Source organism: Nannospalax galili, unplaced genomic scaffold, assembly GCF_000622305.1.
Source record: "Nannospalax galili isolate Female #2095 unplaced genomic scaffold, S.galili_v1.0 scaffold413, whole genome shotgun sequence".
Lineage (NCBI taxonomy): Eukaryota > Metazoa > Chordata > Mammalia > Rodentia > Spalacidae > Nannospalax > Nannospalax galili.
Window position 1 is genome coordinate 592377 of NW_008333889.1, and position 22658 is coordinate 615034.

Genomic DNA, 22658 nt, shown 5'->3' on the forward strand with positions numbered 1-22658 from the left:
TAGGATACAGGCCTTAACAAGGGAGATACGGATAAAAATGGGGTTATTTTAAGAGGAGAGGGGAGGGAAGGTTGTAGTAGGAACCTAGGGGATAAAAGAAGGAGCTTGATCAAGAGAGGTGGGACCACAGAAGGGAATTAAGGGAGAAATGGGAAAAATAGGGGCACCTTAAATGGGGAAACCATGGTGGAAGGGTTAGACACTATGAGAGATAAACAATGCCTAGCTAGTTTTAGAAAACCAGAGGGTGCCACATTAGGCCAACAACCTATTGATAAATTATACATACAACCAGATCAAAAAATGTAATATATGTCTACACAAGTTTTATCTGAGAGCATTTGGTCTTTGCCCAAGCTCTTTCTACATGGCATATAGTAATTAAAAGTACCAGACTTGTGGAACTAATCTTCTTGGATGTTTAACAGCCATACTTTGAGGCCTATACTAATTTGGTCAGGAGGACATAAAGGACAGTTTTTGCTCCTTGCCCTCCTAGGTCTACTAAATTCCAGGGGACTATGAGCATCTCTCAGAATGTCCTGTAGCTGTCATAAATCACCTGTCCTCTTAAGCAAGGAGGCCATGGAGACCCCACCAGATGGACCTGAACCAGTGTCCAGTCTACAAAGAGGAGGGTCAACACAGAGGAAGTATTTCCTCCATGCTTCCAAGTGAAGCCAACCATAGTCGAGCAGGACATTTGACTTATCTTCACATAGATGGAACTGGTAAAAGAAAGGAGTCAGGGGTGCCTCCCAAGCCCACGTCAACCCTGAGGAACAGATCCTCAAATGACCTTAAGAATAAAAATAATTTCTTTTATCTGGGTCCACTGTAGGGTCTTAAACACCCAAAAGGAAAGTATAGCCAAAGATTAATGGGATAATATAATTTTTAAGAGTCCATATGTATAGCTAAAGGCTACATAACAAGAAATAATGCCAGACAGGTGATACCTTCTTTTGAGTTATTGTCCAAGGTGGCGCAAGAGACTCCCAGACATTAACCCAGCATAGAACTGGGAAATTGTACAGCAGACCCCAATCTTATCTAAAGAAATAGACAACTGATTGCTACTAGATAAGGAACAGCTGATCTTCCTAAAACAAGGCTCTCTAGATAGGCTGACTAGATGCAGCAGACAGACAAGCACTAGAGAATGTCTGGGCATGTCGAAAATACAGAGAACAGTAACAGAGTTGAGTATGTGGGCTCCAGTATGTGGGAGGGGAGAGGCTGTGGGAGGGTGCCATTTGGGAAGTGGGTCTATAGATGAATAAGACTGTGTGGGATGCTCTGTATGATATACAAACAGAAAAATCAACACATTTTTTAAAAAACATATTTGAGGAGGAAGCATAAAAATTTATTTCATTTTAAATAGTAGAGGTGATAAACATTACCAGTGAAATCTACCTGATAACTTTATATCCTTACTCAGGTACTAAGGATCCGAATGTAATGGACTGTGGCTAGTAATCATCAGATACATAGAGATTAAAGACACATATGCAAACATCTAAGTGTTAGTAGCATTAAAAATGTAGGAAACACCATATTTTAAAATGAAATGGAGATCTTCTTTAAAGGGTTAAAACTCATTCAATTTTATATCTTACAGGGTTTATACTGAGTTCAATATTTTATAACGATATTAATTCAACTGTGAGCCTAAAAATTTATAGTCACTTTTGAAAGAGATGTATCCTTGCTCTGGAGTGTGTTACTGAATATGTTAAAGCTGTAATCAAATGCTTCTAATCATGTGGTTATTAAATTTAAAAAATTAAAAATAATTCTTCAAAGCATAAAAATTTGCTGCTTAATAACTGGTAGATATGAAAAACATTGCCATTGAAATCTACCTGATGTCTTTATATCCATGCTCAGATGCCAAGGAGCTCAGAAAGTAATAATCAGATATATAGAGATTAGAAACGCATGTGCAAACACCTTAGTGTTAATTGCATTAAAAAATGAAGTTTTTTGTATGAAACTACATATTTTAATAATTAAATAGAGATCTTTTTTAAAGGTTAAAACCTCATTTAATTTTATGTCATAGACTTTATTCTGAGTACAATATTGTATAGCTGTATTAATTCAACTATAAACCTAAAATTTTACAGCCAATTTTGAAAGACATGCTTCTTAGCTCTGGAAATTGTTATTGAATATGTCAATGCTGTTTTAATGAAAAGCTTCTTCTAAGTATGTTGTTATTAGGTTCGACAGCGAACCTAAAAATTTTATAGCCACTTTTGAATGTGTATCTTTGCTCCAGAAACTGTTATTGAGTGTTAAAGCTGTAATGAAATGCTTCTTTTAAAAAATAAAAATAAATATTTAAAAAAAGAAAGCTGATTGAGCCTCTTTCAGTACCTCTCAATTGCCAATAGCTCTTCAGGTTGGGGCGGGACATATGCTTACCCTTTCCTCCTCTGTCCTGGGATTTTTGTCTGGTTTGAGCTTGTACAGATGTTTTAGACATTGTCATAACTTCTATGAGCTCTTATGTGAAACTGCCCTGTTGTATTCAGAAAACAGTTTCCCTGTAGTCATCCACTACCTCTAGTTCTTACAGTTCTTTCCACCCTCTCTTCCACAGTGATCCCTGAGCCTTGGGAAGAGGTGCTGTTGATAAAGATGTCCCATTAAAGCTAAGCATCCCAGTCTCTTATTCTCTGCATCTTGACCATTTCTGGGTCTCTGTGGTAATTGTTACTGCAGAAAGAAGCTTCTCCTGATGAAGGTTGAGAGATGCAGTCATCTATGGTGCAGTGTCTTCATTAGCAATCAGTTACTACTACCTTCTTTTGAGTTATTGGCCAAGGTGGCACAAGAGACTCCCAGACAGTAACCCAGCATAGAACTCGGAAATTGTACAGCAGACCCCAATCTTATCTAAAGAAATAGACAACTGATTGCTGCTAGTAGAATAATAGTAGTAGATTTTCTCCTATGGCCTATGACCTATCTAGCCAGATATTCTTGGCCTGAAAACTGGTGCCAGGTGTAGGTTTCATTTTGTGGGGCAGGCCTTAAATCAAATCAGAAGGTGTCTGTTTATTCCCATGACATTTATGCCCCTGTTGCACAGTGGGCGTGTCTTGCTAGGCCAATGATACTGTAGCACATAGTGCATTCACAAATGGGTGGGACTGATGATTACTTTTCTCCTTTGGTAGCCTGCATTGTAAGAGCTAGCCAGCAGGGATGAAGCTTCAAAGTCAGTACCAATGTAATTTCTTCATGCTCTGTCACTGCAATATGTGATATTTTCAGCAATAAGGTCTTACTGTCAAGTTCTAGAGGGTAACCAAGAGGAATGACAATAGCCTGCAATATTTAGGAGTCTTTGGAACCTCATTTGATAACAACTCCAAAGGAAGTGACCCTTTCCTGGCACTGGGCTTTTTATTCGTTAGCCTGTGGTATCTAGCACAGGCCTTGTTCCTCTGTTATAGGGTAATGCCTTTTAACCTCTTTTTATATATGTGCATGTAAATGTCTTAGAAAGTTTCTACAATAGTAGGTTTCTATTTGACTTTTACAAAATGTCTTAAGTCATAGTTATCTTTTCCAATATTCCTTCCTCTACCCTGCTGTCCCATTCCCCACCCCATTTAACTCTTCCCAGTCCACTGTTCCCTACTACCACTTCCTTCTATCTTTCCTCAGTTAAAATCCCCCCCCATGGCCCCTTACTCATTTTCTGACCTCTATGGTTATTCCATATGAAACACAGTTATCTAAAGATCCAAAGCTAACACCCACAAATTTTTTTTCTGGGTCTTGTGGATAAAGCAACAATGAACATGGATGAATAAGTAACTGTAGTAGGATATTCAGATAGCCCTTTAGGTAAATGCCCAAGGGGAGTCTAGCTGGATCATGTAGTAGATCTTTTTCTAGCTTTTTGAGGAACCTCCATGCTGATTTCTATAGTAACTGTTCCAATCTGCAGTCCCACCAGCAGTGAATAAGTGTTCCCCTTTCCCCACATCCATGCCAACTGGAGAGATCCTAGTGGGGAGTAGGCTCTCTTTTTTTAATGTTTTAATGTTTTTAGCCATTATAATTTATGTAGGAGACTTTTTTCCCTTTCTTAAATAAAAAGTATGTTGGAGCATTAATGTTCAAGTAACTAAGAATTACTCTTCTGTGCTTATTGCCAATATGTTAAAGTAGGCTCTTCAGTTAGCAATATAGTGTCTGAGGATGAGACTATAAGTCAAAATTTCCTTTTGTGTGGTCTGAGAAGTCTGCATATTCATGAAATTACTTTGAGAGCCTTTATTGGCATGTTTGTCTAAGGCAAATATTTCACTACTGTAGTTTAATACAAATCTGTTTTCAGAACCCACAGTGTTTCATGTATGATTTATGTGTCCACCAACAAGTTTCATTCATTGTAAGTACTGATCACCTAAAGAATGGATGGGTAATCTTCTCACCACAGGCTATAACACCAGCCAGGCCCATTACACAGGATGGCTTCTTGGATCCTGATTTCAACTACAAAAACTCTTAAAAGCCAGCAGTCAGAGACAGGCAGATCTCTGTGAGTTCAAGGCCAGTCTGGTCTACATAGTGAGATAGTGAGTTCCAGGACAGCTGGGGCTGCAGGGAGACCCTGTCACACACACACAAAAGGCCAGCAGTGATTAAACTATATAGCTCTCACATTTCAGTTTTGGATTTTATTTAAAACTGGTCCAGTGTAGAATGTCTTTCCCAATAAGTGAATCTGGGGTCTAAAGATTAAAGTATAGATTTGAAAAACTCTGGTCAAATTGTACCTTCTCTTGAAATTGTGGTCCATGTTTCCCTTCCTCCCTGAGCCTGGTCCTTACCAAGTTCTTTTAAAAAAATATGTTTAATATTTTTATTTTATGTGTATGAGCATGTTGCCTGAATGTAAGTACACTTGTGTTGTGCAGTGCCTATGGAGGTCAGCAGAAGGCACTGGATCCCCTGGAAGTGGAGTTATGGATGGTTGTTAGCTGCCATGTGGGTGCTGGGAATTGAACCTGGGTCCTCTGCAAGAACAATCAGTGCTTTTAACTGCTGAGCCATCTCTCCAGCCCCCATGCTCCATTTTTATCACAACACTTACTGCCTAACCTGTAGTTCAGTGACCTATTACGTCTGTTCATATCTGGTTTTCTTTACTAAAATTTAAGCTTCAGGAAAGGAACATTTTTCCCTCTCCCTCTTTCATTTACTGAGGTGTGGAAAGTGACCCACCAATGCCCAGCACACAATTCATTCCTTATATATTGATCAAATTAAGGATTTTATGGTATCAAAAGCAGTTATGCATAAACAAATCCATTTGGGATTCTCTCCAATCACAAATCCTTTAGAAAGAGTGACAGAGCAGAACCTGAGCTAACATGGAAAGCAGTTAACCATGTAATGGTTTATTAAAACCCAACTGGACCAAGAAAAGCAAGTTTATGAACGGAAAGCCTGTGTGCTGCTTGGGGAGAGGAATCCTGTGGCTTCTCTGGTTGCATTTTCATATCGAGCTTTTACATTGACTTTAGATTTGTAGATATTGTGGCCTCCTGTGGATCTGCTGCTATATGCTAACACTCCTCCCCTCCTGTCCCCTTTCACCATAGGCCCAGCTTCCTTTTCTTGAAAACAAGCAGTGTGTTTAAGTATCACCTGACCCTGGTGGCTAGTGTATTGCTCAAAAGCTGTTAGTGCCTCCCTTACTTTTGCTTCTAGGACAACTTTGTTCTGTCCTCATTGCATTGTCAGCCACAGAGAGACTGAGACGAGACGATGCTGCATAGATGGTGTTATTTTCTGTACTTTCATTATTGTATTTTGTTGGGAACTGGTTGAAAGAGTTATTTACAATTCAGCTAGCTGATGGTCCATGGATTTCTCACTAATGATTGAAGCTGGTTCTGTACAGCTCCTTGAAAATCAGATGTATAGGGCTCTATTGTTCTGTTTATATGTGCAGATTAATTGCAGAAGTTGTATCTTTTGAAAGTAGTACTGCAGGATAAAACTGTCCGGGAAGTGATGGAAGTATTGTTTTGAAGACAGTGCAGTTTACTGTTTGCTTAGAAGGTCCTGTTTATAGTGGTTTGTCATAGAGGCAACAGCACCATCAATTTTTTTTTCTTTATTCTCTCCAGCACATTGGCTGCTAAATACATTGTAGAAGTTGCAATATGTTAATCATTTAAAATGTTAATATGTATGGATTTATCAATTGTGATAATTATGGTGCATTTTTTTACACATAATAAGTCATCATCAAATATTTTATCATTGGGGTCCAGCAAGACAGTTTAGCAGGTAAAAGCATGTTGTGGTACACATGTGATATATATGGCACACACATGTGCATATAGATAGATAGATAGATAGATAGATAGATGATAAATAGATAGATAAATATAGATATAGATATATACACAGTAAAAATTTTAAAAATGACATTGAATTAAAATTTCAGTTGGAATTGTGCTAAGTCCAAATGTAGTCTTTTAATCATAGATTCTGGTTAGTTTAACTCTCCATGTTATAACAAACACTAGTCATTCAAAACACCTTTTGTTATTTTCTTCAATCAGGATTTAACAATATGGAGCTTAGGATATAGCTCAGAGGTAGAATGTTTGCCCAGAATGTATGAGGTCCTGAGTTCAGTCCCCAATACTGCAAAGACAATTATAAGTTCACTTCAATTCCCCCTGAGTGTTAGAGCAGCTAAGGAAGATGGTACTAATATCAATTAATTCCCTAAAAATTCTCTTATTCAGTTTTCATTCAGTTCCTTATTTTTGTTTCATTTTTAATGAATTTTTCAAGTCACTATTTGTAATATTTTGGTATGCATTTAAATATTATTAAATGCCAGATCCCTGATTGCAGAAAAAAGAACATATTATTATTTGGTCTTTTTGAGGCAAGGTCTTCCTGGAACTTCCTATATAGACCAGACTGGACTCAATCTCACAGAGATATGCCTGCCTCTGCCTCTGAGTGCTGGATTAAAGTCATGCACCACCATGCCCAGCTCAATATTTTATTATTTTGGTTATCAAGTTTTCATTTTTTCTTTTAAATTTTTATTTATTTTATTTTATGTGTATGGGTGTATTGCCTGCATACATGTAAGTACACCTATGTCATGAAATGCCCATGGAGGTTAGAAGAGGACATTGGAACCCCTGGAACTGGAGTTACAGATGGTTCTTAGCAACCATGTAGGTGCTGGAAATCAAACCTGGGTCCTCTGAAAGAGCAGCTAGTGCTCTTAACCATCTCTCCAGCCACCATTTTTCATTTTTCAATGAAAATAAACAAAAACCAATATACATTTGTATTTAAAGGCATGACTCTTCCCTTGTGCCAGAGCTCAAACGTAAAGTTTTTTAAATATATTTCTTTTTTGTTTATTAGTTTTATGTATATTTTGAGTTTTTGTGTATTTCATTTAATAGATCTTCATCAAATTTAGACCCCCTACCCCATCTGCATCCCCCATAGTGCCCCCCAATGGATTTCAATGCATTCTGCCATATACGTTAAGGCCTATCTAGTCAAGCATTTGTACCCAGATGTCCCTTGGTGCAAGTTCATTCACTGGGGAGTGATTGTAAATAGACTGACTGGACTCCAGTGATGAACTTACAGTGAAGACATCTGTATACAATTTTTTTAAGATGATTTGTTTCTTTGAGAGAGCGAGATTCATTTCACAGCTCTATGAAAAGTGCAGTGACTCTAAAGGATGTAAATGATGTAGCTTATATTTTGGTGGGTATTTTGGCAGCTACATAGCATGAATGTTATTATTTTATTTGTGCAAATAAGACAGAGATCAATAAATTAACTTACATGTATAAAAAGAACCTACTGTAAAATTATATTTGGAGAATTTAGAAAAGTTACAATGCAAATTTTGATTAAACAAATTAGTAAAACATGTAATTGATAATAGATTTTATTTAAATATATTCACGTATAAGTGTATATGTTTTTATATAATAAATGATATATAATGAAATTCAATAATTGTGTTAAGTTATAGTACTTTTGATTAACAACCTTTTAAACAAACACAAAAAGTGCATCTTAAAAGAATATTTGTAGACTGGGGAGATGGCTCTGTGAGTAAGAGCACTTGCTGATAAAATAAGAGGACCTGGATTCAGATGTGCATCACCTATGTAAAAGCTGGGAATGGTGTACTTGTAACCTCAGCAGTGAGGGAGAGAGGCAGGCCAATCCCAGGAGCTGGCTCACCAGCTAGCTGCCTAGCCAGTACATGAGCTTCAGCGTCAGTGAGGGACCCTGTCTCACAAAATTAAGATGGAGACAATGGAGGAAGGCTCCCTCTGTCCTCTAGCCTCCACCATGTACTCATGTGGGCACCACCCCCATACATATGCCTCTCTCTCTCTCTCTCTCTCTCTCTCTCTCTCTCTCTCTCATTTCTTTCACCACTGGGAGTTATAGATAAAAATGTAATTTTGATTCTTTTAATGTCATGCATTAAATTAGTAATGCACTTAATGGATAGAAAAATTATTTTTCTTGTGCATCTAATATTAAAATGTTTAATGGCAAATTATAGTGTTTATTATGTTGTGATACTAATGTGTAGAGTCACAATAAAGAAAACTATTTTACAAATAGGAGTCATGTAAAATATAAGTGCATGTAGAAAGTTTGATAGTGACTATGGCTATACTAGAAAGCACTGAATCGCTCTATGGTGCCCAGCATATCTCTGTTACTGTCACTGAATTTGCATCTTCAATTCTTCTTCATGCAGAATTTGCTTTAATTTGTTAAGATCTAAGATTAACTTTATTTAATTCTCTAGAATAAACATTAAAGGTCTTTCACTTTACTTTCATTTGGTAGCTCTCAAGAGATCTTCAGAAATCAAACTCCTCAAATATTTATTTCTTGTACTTTCCTTAATTAGAGGAGGTTTACAAGGGGCGTGCTGGTGCACTCCTCTAATCCCAGCACTTGGGAGGCAGAGGCAATCCTAGTCTACATAGGGAGCTCCAGATTTGCTGATGCTATGGGAGACCCTGTCTAAAAACACCACCAAAAGTAGAAGAGGTTATGGAGAAGATAACATACTGTGACATCACTGGATAACTTTATTGGTTGCCCTTCCTTTTGATTATTCATGCTGTTCTTTCTTTTTAATTATTTTTAAATTTTATTGAACTTTTGAGATTTTCATACAATATAATTTAGTGGTATTTAGATCCCCTCCCCCCATCTACACCTCCTTTACTGACCCTCACCCAATTTAATGTACTCTACTATATGTATATGAGATAAGGCCTATAGAGTCTAATTTGTGTCCCCCCAAAAGTTCTTCAGTGTGGGTCCATCCACTGGAGCCTGGTTAACCTACCAAGAGTCACATCCTTATTCTTTGCAAATTTCATAAGTGTAAATAATGTATTTTGATCATATCCACCTTACTCCCCCTCCAACTCCTTTAAGATCCCCCTTTGAGTTCCCCTCCCAACTCTATGTCCTCTTCTTTGGGGGGGGTGTGGGTTATATGTATGACATACTGAGTACAAAATTAATGCTACACAAATGAGCATGGGTGTAAAGCCATCCTCTGGAGCACGGTCCAGGGGCCACAATCCCTGAAGAAAACTAGCTCTCCCTCTCTGAGACGCCATCAATTGCCAATAGCTCCTCAGTAGGATTAGGGCCTCATGAGCCCTTCTCCTATCTGTTCTTGCTGTTATTTCTGTGGATTATTGACGACTATCAACTTTAGGTATTGTTTTCAAATTCTTTATCTTTAGATTGTCATAATGGAAGTGCAAGGTTTGAAGTCAGTGGCTCCCAATCGAATTGTCTACTGTACAATGGAGGTGGAAGGTGGAGAAAAGCTCCAGACGGATCAGGCTGAAGCTTCAAGGCCACAGTAAGCTTGCTGAAAGTTATATATATATTTTTTAATTTAATCCAAAAATGTTTTATTTATCCATACAATTCTATGGAAATTGAATCTGAAAGTGTCATTTGGCCAGCTTTGTCTCACCTGTGTTAACACTGTGCCCCTTTCTGTGTATTGATGAAAAGTGACAGATTTTGTTGATTTGGATTTGATTTCTTTTGGTTAACTGGGCTAAGAGTCTATCTTGTTTGACCTTTCAAAGATCCAGCTCTTAGATTCATTGATTTTTTTTTGTTTCTATTTCATTAATTTCTGCTCTGAGTTTTGTTATTTCTTCTCATCTACTAGGTTTGGGCTTGGTTTGTTTTTGCCTTTCCAGAGTCTTGAGTTGTACTGTCAAGTTGTTTACTTGTGCGTCTGATTTTATTAATGTAGGAACTAAAAGCTGTAAACTTCCCTCTTAGGACTGCTTTTAGGGTGTCCCAGAGGTTTTGTTGTGTTGTGTTCTCGTTTTCATTTTGTTCCATGAATACTAATTTCTTTATTTCTTCTTTGACCCATTCATGGTTCAGGAGTGTGTTGTTTAATCTCCTTAAGTTTGGTTTTTACTAGAGCTTTTGCTGTTGATTTTAAGCTTTATTGCCCTATGGTCTGATAGAAGGCATGGAATTATTTCTTTTTTTTTTGTATTTGTTGAGAGATTTGTTTTGTGCCCTAGAATGTGGTCAATTTTAGAATAACTTACATGAACTGCTGAATAGAAAGTGTATTCTTTGGTGCTTGGGAAAGATGTCTGTTAGGTCCATTTGATGTATGGTATCATTTAATTCAGATGTCTCTCTGTTTATTCTTGTCCAGTTGACCTGTCTATTGAAGAAAGTGGGGTATTAAAGTCACCCACTATCACTAAGTTGGTGTCAATCTTTGTTTTATAGTCCTGGACTACTGATTTTATGAAATAGGGTGCTCCAGAGTTTGATGCACCCACCCATGGCTCAGGGACCATTGCAGAAGATGAGGTGGAAAGATTGTAAGAGCAAGGGCTGGTTCATGAACACAGGGAGGTGGAGGCTTCCAGGCCACTGGTGGCTTGCTCATGTAAGTTTGTGGTAGCAGTGGTGTCACGTGCGGGACCCTTGTGAGCTCAGTTAAACAAGGGCCCAAATGGGAGGTGAAAAATAGGTGATGGGCCAGCACTAGATTGAGAACTATTTGAACCTGATTGCTGCTGGGTAAGGGAGAGTATGACTTACATATGGCCACTGGATGGGCTGACTAGACTCCAGTGGATACATTTACACTGAAGGACATTTGGGTACAAACACCTGAACTAATAGGACTCAGCGTGTGTGGCAGAGTGCATAGGGTTTGGTTGGGGGATAGGGGGAGGCATGGATGGGGGAGGGGTCTGGATTTGAGTGGGAAATGTATAAAATTTTAAAAGCTCAATTAAAAATGTTTTTAAAAGGTGACAGAATCCATGTGTGATACACACAGAAATCCAGCATGCAGATGTGAAGCTGACCATTGCACAAGAGGTTTCTAAGTCATTTGCAAGGATTATATGAGTTGGACTCCCCACATACCTGTATCATTTAGGGTTCTGTGTGGACTGCTGATGTTGTCTTGCAGTAGCTTTCCCTTTCCAATGTGCAATTGTGCAGTCATAGAAATGTAGAAGACTACTCAATAGCTTGGAATGTTCCAGTGAGTAGGGTTGAGTTAAAGGTCCAATTAATATCATCACATAGCAATCAGAAATGATAAAGCTGTTCTTTGCTGACTTTTAATGTTTCAAACTCCAAAAATTATTTTAATGAAATTTGGAAGATATTCTTTTTATCTGATGTAAACGTGGGAAGCCCGGTCTCTGTTAGAAATTGCCCCTCTCCTGAGGGAGTCAAATGCAACTTCCCTGACATTCATTTGAATCCCTCTTTTAATATACTTATTTTTCTCTTTCTGCTTTGTCATGGAATTAATGTGCATCCTGTTCAGTCAGGAAACCTCTGCTGAGATCCTGGCTAGCACTGATTAGGCACTGAAGAGGAAAATGAACAAAAAGCATGGCTTTGAAGCAGGCAGTCTGGCAGGATACAGAGGGTGACATGTTAAGAGAAGAGATTTAACGAGAGTATTAGGTCTAGAAGAATCCGGTTGAACTCCTCACCCTGCCAAGCCTGACATGCCTGCCCTGCCCAGCCTCTCATTCCCTCTGGAACTTCACTCTGTTTCCTTATCCACTCCTGATCCTCTGCCCTGCTCTTCATGTGGTCCTGGAAACACATCACAGCCACACTGATAATGTCCCCTGGCGTTACCCTCTGCTTGCAATCTTCCTTCTTTTCTTGGTGTAGCTGGATATTTGGCATCGGGAATCTCAGACTTCAGTTCTTAAGAATTCATCTTCCTTTTGATAACAAACCAGTGAGGAACAGAGATTTTCTGCCTTGCCTTTTTAATTTTTGGACTGATATTTTTCTCCTCTGTTTTATTTTGTACTGTGTCACTCCTTAAATGTAAAAATTCATAATCTATTCATTCTTACATCTTAGTATATTTGCATTTACTAAGTAATTACTCAGAATTTATTTGGATTGATTGAAGTTATTTGTTACTTGGTTAAGGCAAATTTTTGATGGTAATATAATCACATATTAAAAAATATTTTATTCATTCTTTGACAGTTTTTTAAATATTTTATTTTTTATTTTTATTTTATGTGTATTTGTGTATTACCTGCATGTAGGTAAGTGTACCCCTGTCATGCATGCCCACGGAGGACAGAAGAGGTTGTCAAAGCTCCTGGAACTGGAATTACAGACAGTTGTTAGCTGCCATGTGGGATTTGAACCCAGATCTTCTGCAAGAACAGTCAGTATTATTAATTGCTGAGCCATCTCTCCAACTCTGACAATTTTATATAATGTATTTTGATCATACTCACTTTCCATCTCCCAACCCCTCCCAGATCCCCTTCCTTCCCTATTCAGCCAAACTCAGATTCTTTTTCTTTTTAACCCATCAAGTTCAATTTGTGTTGCTCAAATACTATTGAGTGTGGAACCTGCCCTGGAGTGTGGCTGACCTACCAGGGGTCATACCTTTAAAGAAAAAATGACACATAGTTTGAAAACATGTGCCCTGCCCATTTGTAGATCATTCCTGACCCCATGCACAGGTCCAGGAAAGCACCCATAAATGGAGCACTATAATTTTAGTTTTCCAGGACATTTCATAAGAATGGAATCATGAAATACTTAGTCTTTGTATCTGACTTTTGTCTGCTTAGCATAGTTTCTACAAAATCTTGTATTGAACTTGAACTTAAATATTTGATCAATGAAGTGAGCTGCCTTTTACTCAATGATTTTTTAACACTAATATTTTTACAAATAATAAAAGTTCTTATAGAATATTGCTTATTAAATATATACACTCATAAAGAGATTCTGATAGGGAGCATATTAGTAAATATTTTAATGAATTAAAATTCTTGAATATCAGAGAGAAAAATGTTACAAGAAAGCCCTAGTACTTTTTAGATTATTCTTTCCACAAGGAAATTGGACCAAAATAGCCTTTCTGGTTTTTTGTGAGCACTGAGGTAACTTTTAAAATGAATTAAAAGATTTGAATTGATCGCCGCTTCCTAGAGGCAGATAGCCTTAAACACGTATTGCCCCAGTGCTCACCAACCACAGCTCTCCACGGTGAGGTTACCTTCACCCCAATTTCATCTTGCACAACAGGAAAAAGGTTTGTCTCCTCCTTCATCATCCTGAATTATGCCTCAGACACGTTTTCTAAATTTTATTGCTTTAACAGTTTGCGCTTTGTTGGAGATCAATTCATCTTTCTGTCTGATGCTAATTAAAGTGCCTTATTTAGTCCATATTTCCAATAAACTTAATCAAGATTTCTAGTCATTGCCTATTTAATTCCTGTAGTTCAGAATTCCTGACAGCAATTATGTGGAAAAAGCATGTAAAGCTGGTGTATAACTCAGAACATAGAACTTGGGGTCTGATAAAAATGCTGTTGACAGACAAGTTTGATTCCCAAAGAGTAGTAGGTTAAACAATCTAATTTGGTAAAGTTTTGCTTTTAATTTTAATGTTTTAATAAGCAAAAGGGAATGGGGAGAAACTGTTTTTTCAGTTATATAGTAAGCTCTTTTATTTAAGAATTTTTAATGCATTGCTTTATAGTCTTTCAGTGAATCAGGAAAGTTTTATTCCCTAGGAATGAGATATAAAAGTGTTCCTGATAAATAGTTTTTATAACATTTTACCTTTTCCAATCATCTTGTTCATCTCAGGTTTAGCCTGTACCATTAATGAACCCACCCAAAAGGAAATGGAAGGGTAGTAAAAATGAATGACAAATTGAGGCTGGAAGATTTGCTATGGCCGTGGGATACTCACAGATTTCCTGATATGTCTAGACTTTTAAGCTCCATTCCCTTCAAGTGGCGGTCCTCCTTTGAGTACTTACGCACCCTAGGGAGCTTGTAGAACCCTAGACAGGTTCCAGATAGATCTCGGTATTATAGAAATAAAGTCAAGGAACATATGGAATGAGATAGAACCTCTTCACAAATCTTAAATGTCCAATTCAATACTAGAATAATAAGGCAGTGTAGTATTAATCAGAATACTCAGCCGAATGTTGGTTGCATTCATTTGCTAAGAAAACAAAACAGCCAGAGAGATGGAGGTCATAGTAATATCTGAAGTCACAGTACTAGGGAAACTGTGGCAAAAGGAGAGCAAGTTTGAGGGCAGCTGGACGACATCTCAAGACTCTCAGTAACCAACCACCAGCAAGCAGCGGTATACTTACCTCACACCTGCTGTCTCTTTTTTGCACCATACAGCTGTTTTATTAAGTTCCTGGGTCCCTGCTCCCTATCACACTGAAAGTAGTAACCTACAAAATCAAGAGGGAACAAGAAAGATTGGTGAGTCACATCTTTAAAGAAATATTTTTCTGAATACTAATACAGGCTGATGAGAAGTATAGACTCCAGTATACACTTCAGGACACTTAATATTTTTAACCAGAATTTTTTCATCTGTGCAATAATCTTGTTAAGGCAATAAGAATATTGCAGCCACAAAGGTAAAGCTTCCTGGAATGACACAGTCCTGGGGCAAAAGTTTGAGAAAGATTCGTTATAGACCACATATAAACTAAAAGAAACTATGTTTCTTAAAATCATTTTCATTTTCAGTTTAATTTATTGATGTCAGAATTTGAAATATAATTCATTAGTCAGATATTTTTACAGATTACAGACAGAATATGCTAAATTTTTAAATGATATATCCAACATTATGCCAATTTTTAATAAGCCAAAGGGGAAGCACACACACTGCGTGCAGGTTTTGTCTCTCCTCATTTCCATCTTTAAAATCCTGACAGATTGCTTCCTCCTATTAAATTCACTCTAAATGACATTTTTCTGAGACTGACGCTGGTAATGCAGAACAAAATGGAGCCTAAAGAGACAGATATTTGCCAAATACAGAAATGAAGTGAATTGAGAATGTATTTATAAGTAAAGGAAGCTAATCTGGGGTCTCCATAATTGGAGACATGTGAAGGAAATGGGAATCTAGAGTAGTTAAGTTTCAGGCGCTAGGTGAAAAACAACAGGGAGAGTTTGGGAGATGTCTACGTAGGGTTACTTAACTTTTCGGTGGTAAATTTACAGCTGACAGATAACTTTCCCTCACATACATACTTCTTTTAGAGCAATCTCTTGTAATTGTTACTGCTTCATTTGATTTATGCAATTTGTTATTGATGAAATCACTAAATTTGGCAAGACATGAATAGGACATAGGCCAACAGTAATTATTTGCACTATCCTCTGAGATTAGGATTTTCCTTCATAACACATTTTAGCAGACACTATATCTTTCCTGGCCACCTTCAGGTAATTTAATATGTGCAGTTATTAAATTATCATACCAGTTTAAGCCAAAACTTGACACACACACCTTCCCGCTTCTTTCCAGTCTACCCCAATTCTTGCAATGGGTACCATAGTCTGGTCTTTTCATTTTTTTCATTATTTTCTTTTGTTTTCTTTTTTTCTTTCAAGAGTCTCATATATTCCAAGCTAGCCACAAATTCACTGTGTACCCTAGGATGGCTTTGAATCTCTAATCCTTCTGCTCTGAGGTGCTGAGATTTCACCTGTACCACTGCACCTGGGTTATGTGATACTTGGGATTGAACCAAGAGCTTCATGTGGTAGACAAATGCTCTACAAACTGAACTGTGTCTGCAGCCCCATTCTGCTTCATTTGTTAATTCATTAAATTTGGCAAGGCATGAATAGGGCATAGGTCAACAGTAATTATTTGCACTAATAATTACTGTTCATCCACTCATTCAACATTATTTCATTAGGGTTTGAGTTGAAAGGAGACGAAATGGGCAAAATGTGTATATTTTCTTTGCATTTGTCTTGGGTTAGCAAGTGCCTATTTTGTGGCAAATATCCACATGTAAGTTTTCTCTAGTGCAGTTTTTTAGGGAAGCTCCTCTCACTACAAAGTCTGAGTCTTCTGCCATTGTGCCATCCCTTACAGAACAATGTAGCCCATGGCTGCCCTTATTGTTCTCCCACCGAGCTACTGCTTTAGTGACATAACCTATGTATTCTCTATATGTTTGATTTTCATTTCCTTCACAGATTGTCCAAATAAGTTGAAAGCTCCCTAAAAGACAAGATTGATATATTGTACTCCTGGGTCTCTACTAGCAGCAGTGTGGTAATAGGGCTCAGCAAGTGCTCAGTAATCTTAATTGAAGTGCTTTATCTACTGCTTATGAAAATATAGTTCCAAGTTGGTCTCTCCTGTTTTCCTACCCCAAACTTTTATTTTTTCTAGAAATTTAATGGAAAACATATTCCCCTTAAGAGACCAGTTCTTTTTCTTGTATATGTTCACTTGGGCTAGGATTACATAATCACTCTTGGACACATGCCATCCTGTCTGAGTCAGTGCTTTTCAACTGAGATGTGACTCCTCCCAAATAAACAAGACAGTTTTCCAAGGGATAGTTCAGTCTAAGACCAATGCTAGTAGAATTGACATATGACACCCCTGACTCTGTAGGGTCCTTCTCTTAAAGCTTTTCTGTCTAGGAAAGGGCCTGGTATGTGTAAGGTCCCATTCTCAGCCTCCCTTTCACAATTGTATTTCTCTTGCTTTCCAAAAGAAAGATCTATTTCTTGCCAATTTCTTCCTGCCATTTTGTTTCTTCCCCAGAGTGTAAACCTCCAGGGCAGCACTCAGTTGGAGAATATTACTGTTGATTTTTCAAATTAGATGTCTTCCAGTTCTTTGCTTTCAACTGAGTTGATGGATTTATTCAAGTCTTTTCCTGCTAAATAATTGAGAATTAGTTTTTGCTATTAATCACTAGATGGCTTGGGGATATTTAAGCAGAAAATAAACAAATTGATGGGCATTGCTATCTTAATACTCACATACACTCATTTTCTGAAAGATTACAACTGGAAAACAAAAACTAGGATAAAAATCCGTGCTGAAATCTGAATAACTGCAGAATTAAATACTAGGCACCTATGGACAGAACTAATTAAGAAACAAAGCCCAAGTCATTCTATTGAGATATGTGTCTAATAAATGAATTTATTCTCTGGTGCTTACTTTGGGTCACTTGAGTACTAAAAATCCTAACAAAACCTGAAGTCAGGAATTTTAGTCAGTGAACATTATGGTTAAAGCAAATAATCATTTTCATAAATATGGATTTGCTATAGGATCACCATAAAGCACACTCACTCATTAAAACATTATACTGTGATCAAATTCTAAAACTCTTGATGAAAATGAAACCAAAATACGAGTTCCAGGACAAAAACAATAATGTGTGTTTTCATAATCATGTTACAAATTAATTTTAAATGGAAAATGCTGTAGTCATATTGCTATGAGATGTTGATTCTGCTTAAGAGCAACATCAGAGTTTTATGTTAAATGCCAGTGTTTGAAATACACCAAAATTATCCCCTTTCCAACTCACTAAATTTATGTTAGAAATTCTAAATGTCTGCCTACAAATGAATGAAGAGAATATATAGTTTTCCAGAAGATTTGATGGCTATTTTTCTAGGACCTGCTATATACCAGAGCTAAAACCCAGTCCTGAGATCAGGAGACTTTAGTGTTTCCATGCTTCACATGAAAACTACTTGACCCATACAGTATGAAGGGATGCTGTTACTTTCAGCCTGGTTCCTTTACATTTAGACAACAGTCCTGCAAGCCAGGAGAGATGCCTAAGGCCCCCCTTCAGTGCTACAGTTTATATCTATTCTAGACCAGACCAGTCCCTGTTGGGCAGTGAAACACAGATCTTCTCTTAGGGGACACACACACACACACTAAGTAGACTCAGTGGGATACACACACACACACACTAAGTAGACTCAGTGGGATACACACACACACACACTAAGTAGACTCAGTGGGATACACACACACACACACTAAGTAGACTCAGTGGGATACACACACACACACACGCTTAGAATATGACAGGCAGGCAGGTACCAGATGCCAGAATCCTCTGAAGAATCAACTAATGAAGAAAATGATTCAGTAGAAAACCATTATAAGAAATCCAGTTGAATAGCATTTCATGGTTTGTTAAAATAAGTTTATGATTTGAAAAATGGCCAGAAGCCATTGCGTTTTAAAAATAGAACTACATAGGATAGCAGTCAAGGAAGTAAATATTCTTTTTAAACAATTTAGTCGACAGTGGTTGTGAACAGTCAAGGTGTGTGATTCTACCGCGCTTTTTGTGGTACACACGTAATCATGTAATGATGTCAGCATCACTGTAGTTTTCTCCACACACCAGTTCTGCTGCACATATTCTCCAGAACTCATTTATCATATATTTGAAATTTTTGAATCTTTTAATAAACATCCCTCAGTTGTTGCTGTCCCTGTCCCTTGTCCTCCTCTCTAACCCCTGCCTCTAACAACCACTATTGGTTCTTATTTCTTTGACCTTTTTGGTTTCCTGTATACATGAAACCATATAGCAAGAGAACTGTAGAAGAATTAAAAACTCTTGAAAAAAAACATTGATTTCAGGGTTATGTTGATAGCTGTTGATCAGCATAATATAGATTTAAGCTGAATAATGAGATATACCTGAGTATAAATCCTAGCATTGCCACAGATTAACTGTGTGATCAAACTACTTACTTGAACCTTTTTTTTATTATTGATTTTTTGTGTGTGTATTTCATCCAGATCATCCCAAACAATCTTAATCATCTTTATGCCCGTGTCCCAAATGGCACCCTCCCATAGCCCTCCCCCACTGGAGCCCATGTACTCTGTCATCCCTGTTACTGTCTACTGTGTTATCAGCGCCCCCAGCCCTTCCCCAGTCCAAACGCTGATTCTAGTCACCATATCTAGAGTTCCTTGTTTTAGGAAGATTGGCTCTTCCTCATCTAGCAGAAATTAGTCGCCAACATTCCTTTCGATAAGGTTGGGGTCTGCTGTACATTTTCCTAGTTCTATGCTGGGTTATTGTCTGGCAGTCTCTTGGGCCACCCTGGCCAACAACTAATAGGAAGGTATTTCCTGTCTGGCATTGTTTCTTGTTATGTAGCCTTTAGCTATACACATGGACTCTTAAAGAATTATGGCTGATCACTTTAATCTTTGGTTATATATTTCTTTTGGGTGAACCTCTTTGAGTCTGCCCTCAACAGTAAAATGAAGATAGCAGTCCCCACTGGGTAGGATTGTTTTGTGAATGGATATGTACAATGGAATACTCAGAAACATCTGCTTTACCTCTCTCTGTATACTTGTTTATCCTTTGCTTGATGTGCTTTCTCTACTCAAGCATTTATTTTTCTATTCTCTTTAAGTAGAAAAGCATTATTTTTTAAAACCAGGAATTCCTAGAAGAGGCCTAATCTTAATAAAAAACTGAGTGCTCTTAACAATATCAAACAACATTATTTTATGAAGTCAAATGTGTTTTTGTTTCCTGAGTCCTGCTTGAGAATTTTGACTTGGAAATGTGTATTGTCATATGGTATTTTTCAATAGGCACTTTTTTAAAGATTTGAGAGTGGTTTTCATCAACCGGAGGTGGTTTTCATCATGAATAATGTCCCAGTGTCAGTTATGATGGGAAAACATTCTTTGGTTGTCATATATTTCCTCTCAACATCAGTTTTGTTTCTCAGTTGATGTCATAGAAGATTTATATCTGCTCTGGTAAAACTCAGCTGTCAGAAGATTTCTAGTACTCTGCAACAGAGCACCCTGTCATTTTGACAGAAACCTTGCAACCGTGTCTTCCATATTGGCATTGTGTTAATTCATTATGTGCAGGGCACTCAACTGTTACGCATTCTGGAGCTGTGGAGTTGAAATGCAGCTGGGAACTCTCACTGAGGACATGGATCAGCAGAAGAAAAGCTGATTTAATACCAAATGCAGCTTTATGTTATTGGGGTTCTGATGAGTTTGTAAAAATGCCTTAGAAGCTTACTAATCCTTTTTCTATTTTTGTAATGACATACACGAGACAGGGTGATGTGTAAAAAAACTTATTGAGCTCAGATTTGGAGGCTCAACATGCAAAAGTAGCATGATGCTAGTTCCAGTGAGTCCCTCCCATCACCACATCATTTCATCGCTTGTGAGATGGAGAGAAAGACTGAGGAAGTCAGAAGAGTTCTAGGGAAGGACCAAGCTTGCTCATTTATAACAAGCACCTTGCTCAAGTTAACCAGCCTCCCCTGAGAACTGTATCATTTCCTGGGGACTACACACTAACTGACCAACATATTGCTACTAGGCCGCACCTCCCTGACACTACCACACTGAGGACCATGCTCTCAACACATTAACCCAGGAGGCATCTCAGGGGAGGGGGCGGACAAGACACATTCCCACCATAGCAAACTCTTCGCAGGCTGTCAGTGGTGAATAGTGGATACAGAGAGTTGTTTAGGTAAATCACCATATTGAAATAGCACTGATGAACTGGAAACCAAAAAAGCAGGAGCTATCATAATCCTTATGCCTTCGTACAGTCACAGTGCTTCCCCAGGCTTTCCTCCAGCCGGAAACTCTCATTAATGTTTTAAGACCAGTATAATTTCAGAAAGGTTGATCTCAAAATACTCTTTTATTTAAATTTTCTCTTTGAAATCGTTTGCATATGTGTGAGAGTAAATATGTACACATGCCTCTGTGTTTGTGTGTGTGTGTGCGTGTGTGTGTGTGTGTGGGGGGGGTGTATAGTTGCCAGAGGATGATCTCAAGTATTGCTGTCAGTGATCTGCTGTCTCCTGACTAGGTCTCCCCAGATCTGGGTTTCTAGGCATGCATCACCATGCCTGGCTTCTAAGGATCTAACACAGGTCCTCATGCCTACAAAGCAAGTGCTTTACTGAATGGGCCATCTCCACAGCCCCAGAACACTCTTTTCTTTACTATGGCATTTAACTACAACTTAATATAATAACAATACACTTGTATTTCAGTTTTTATATTCAATCTAGTGACATATATAGCTTTGTAGAACTTTGGCTTTTAATACCTATATTATACATACTTATATGCATGTTGGTGTTAATCAGATAATTGAGCAAAATATAATTACAGTGATTGCAATGAAATAAAGATTGAGGCCATGGAGAGATGATTCAGCTGTTAACTGAGGACCTGAATTCAGTTCCTAACATGCACATTGAGCAGTTCACAGCCATCTATAACTATAGCTCCAGAAGGATACATCACCTGTAGCCTCTGTGGATACAAGCACTCACATATACATAGGCTCCCACACACACATAATTTAAAAATAAAAATGAATCTTTATAAGAAAGATTGACATTTTTGCATGTGAAGTTTGTTTTTATATGTATGCTGCATGCCTACTCTCTCATCCTAGTGGAGAATGCACATTGAAATCAGCTGAACTCTTCTTCCTCTCACTTCGATCATGATTCTACTCTATGCATTATCTAATTATGTGCAGAAACATTTAGCTCAAACCACTTAAACGAAACTTGCCTTGCTATTTTTGTTACTATATAATGACAGTGATTTTCCTCTTCATATTTTAAAAGACTTTCGTTATTAGGTCACTGAACAAGGTTAACAGCATCCTCATTATTTTTAAGTTAATGCCTTTAAATATTCTAATCCAGACTCAGAAAGACAAATGTGCATGCTCTCATAACTCTGTGCTAGCTTTGAAATCTTAGATACGCACGTTTCAATTTGAAAATTCAGAGAGGTTAAGAAACAAATAATGTTCATGGGTAGGCTGACTTTCTGGGAGGGGTGGCAGAACACAGTGATATAAAGGGGGAAAGAGAAATGCTGGACAAGAAGGGCTAAATACGGTTGGGGGCATGGGAGGGCAGAGCAGAGGACGGAGTAAAAGGACGGATAAGTAACACTAAAGGTCTTGACAAAAAGCAGTATGGAAACCTACTACTATAGAAGCTTCTTAAAGTCTATAGATATACTGGGACTGGAGAGATGGCTCAGTGGTTAAGAGCACTGACTGCTCTTGCAGAGGACCCTGGTTTGATTCCCAGCACCCACATGGCGGCTACTAACTGTCCTTAACTCCAGTTCTAAGGGAATCTGAAGCCCTCTTCTGACCTCTGGGGCATTGCATGACACAGATG

The 22658-nt window shown here is 37.9% G+C and overlaps 1 protein-coding gene across 10 annotated transcripts in view; it reads left to right on the plus strand.

The window, feature by feature from the left end:
- The window catches only part of Cadps2 (calcium dependent secretion activator 2), a 595026-nt gene that overhangs the window by 275212 nt on the left and 297156 nt on the right, over positions 1-22658 (plus strand). For all 10 annotated transcript variants that reach the window (XM_017797106.1, XM_017797102.1, XM_008828867.1 and 7 more), the window contains exon 6: positions 9828-9949. In XM_017797106.1, coding sequence (XP_017652595.1) covers positions 9828-9949 — 122 coding nt within the window. The remainder of the gene's footprint in view (positions 1-9827; positions 9950-22658) is intronic.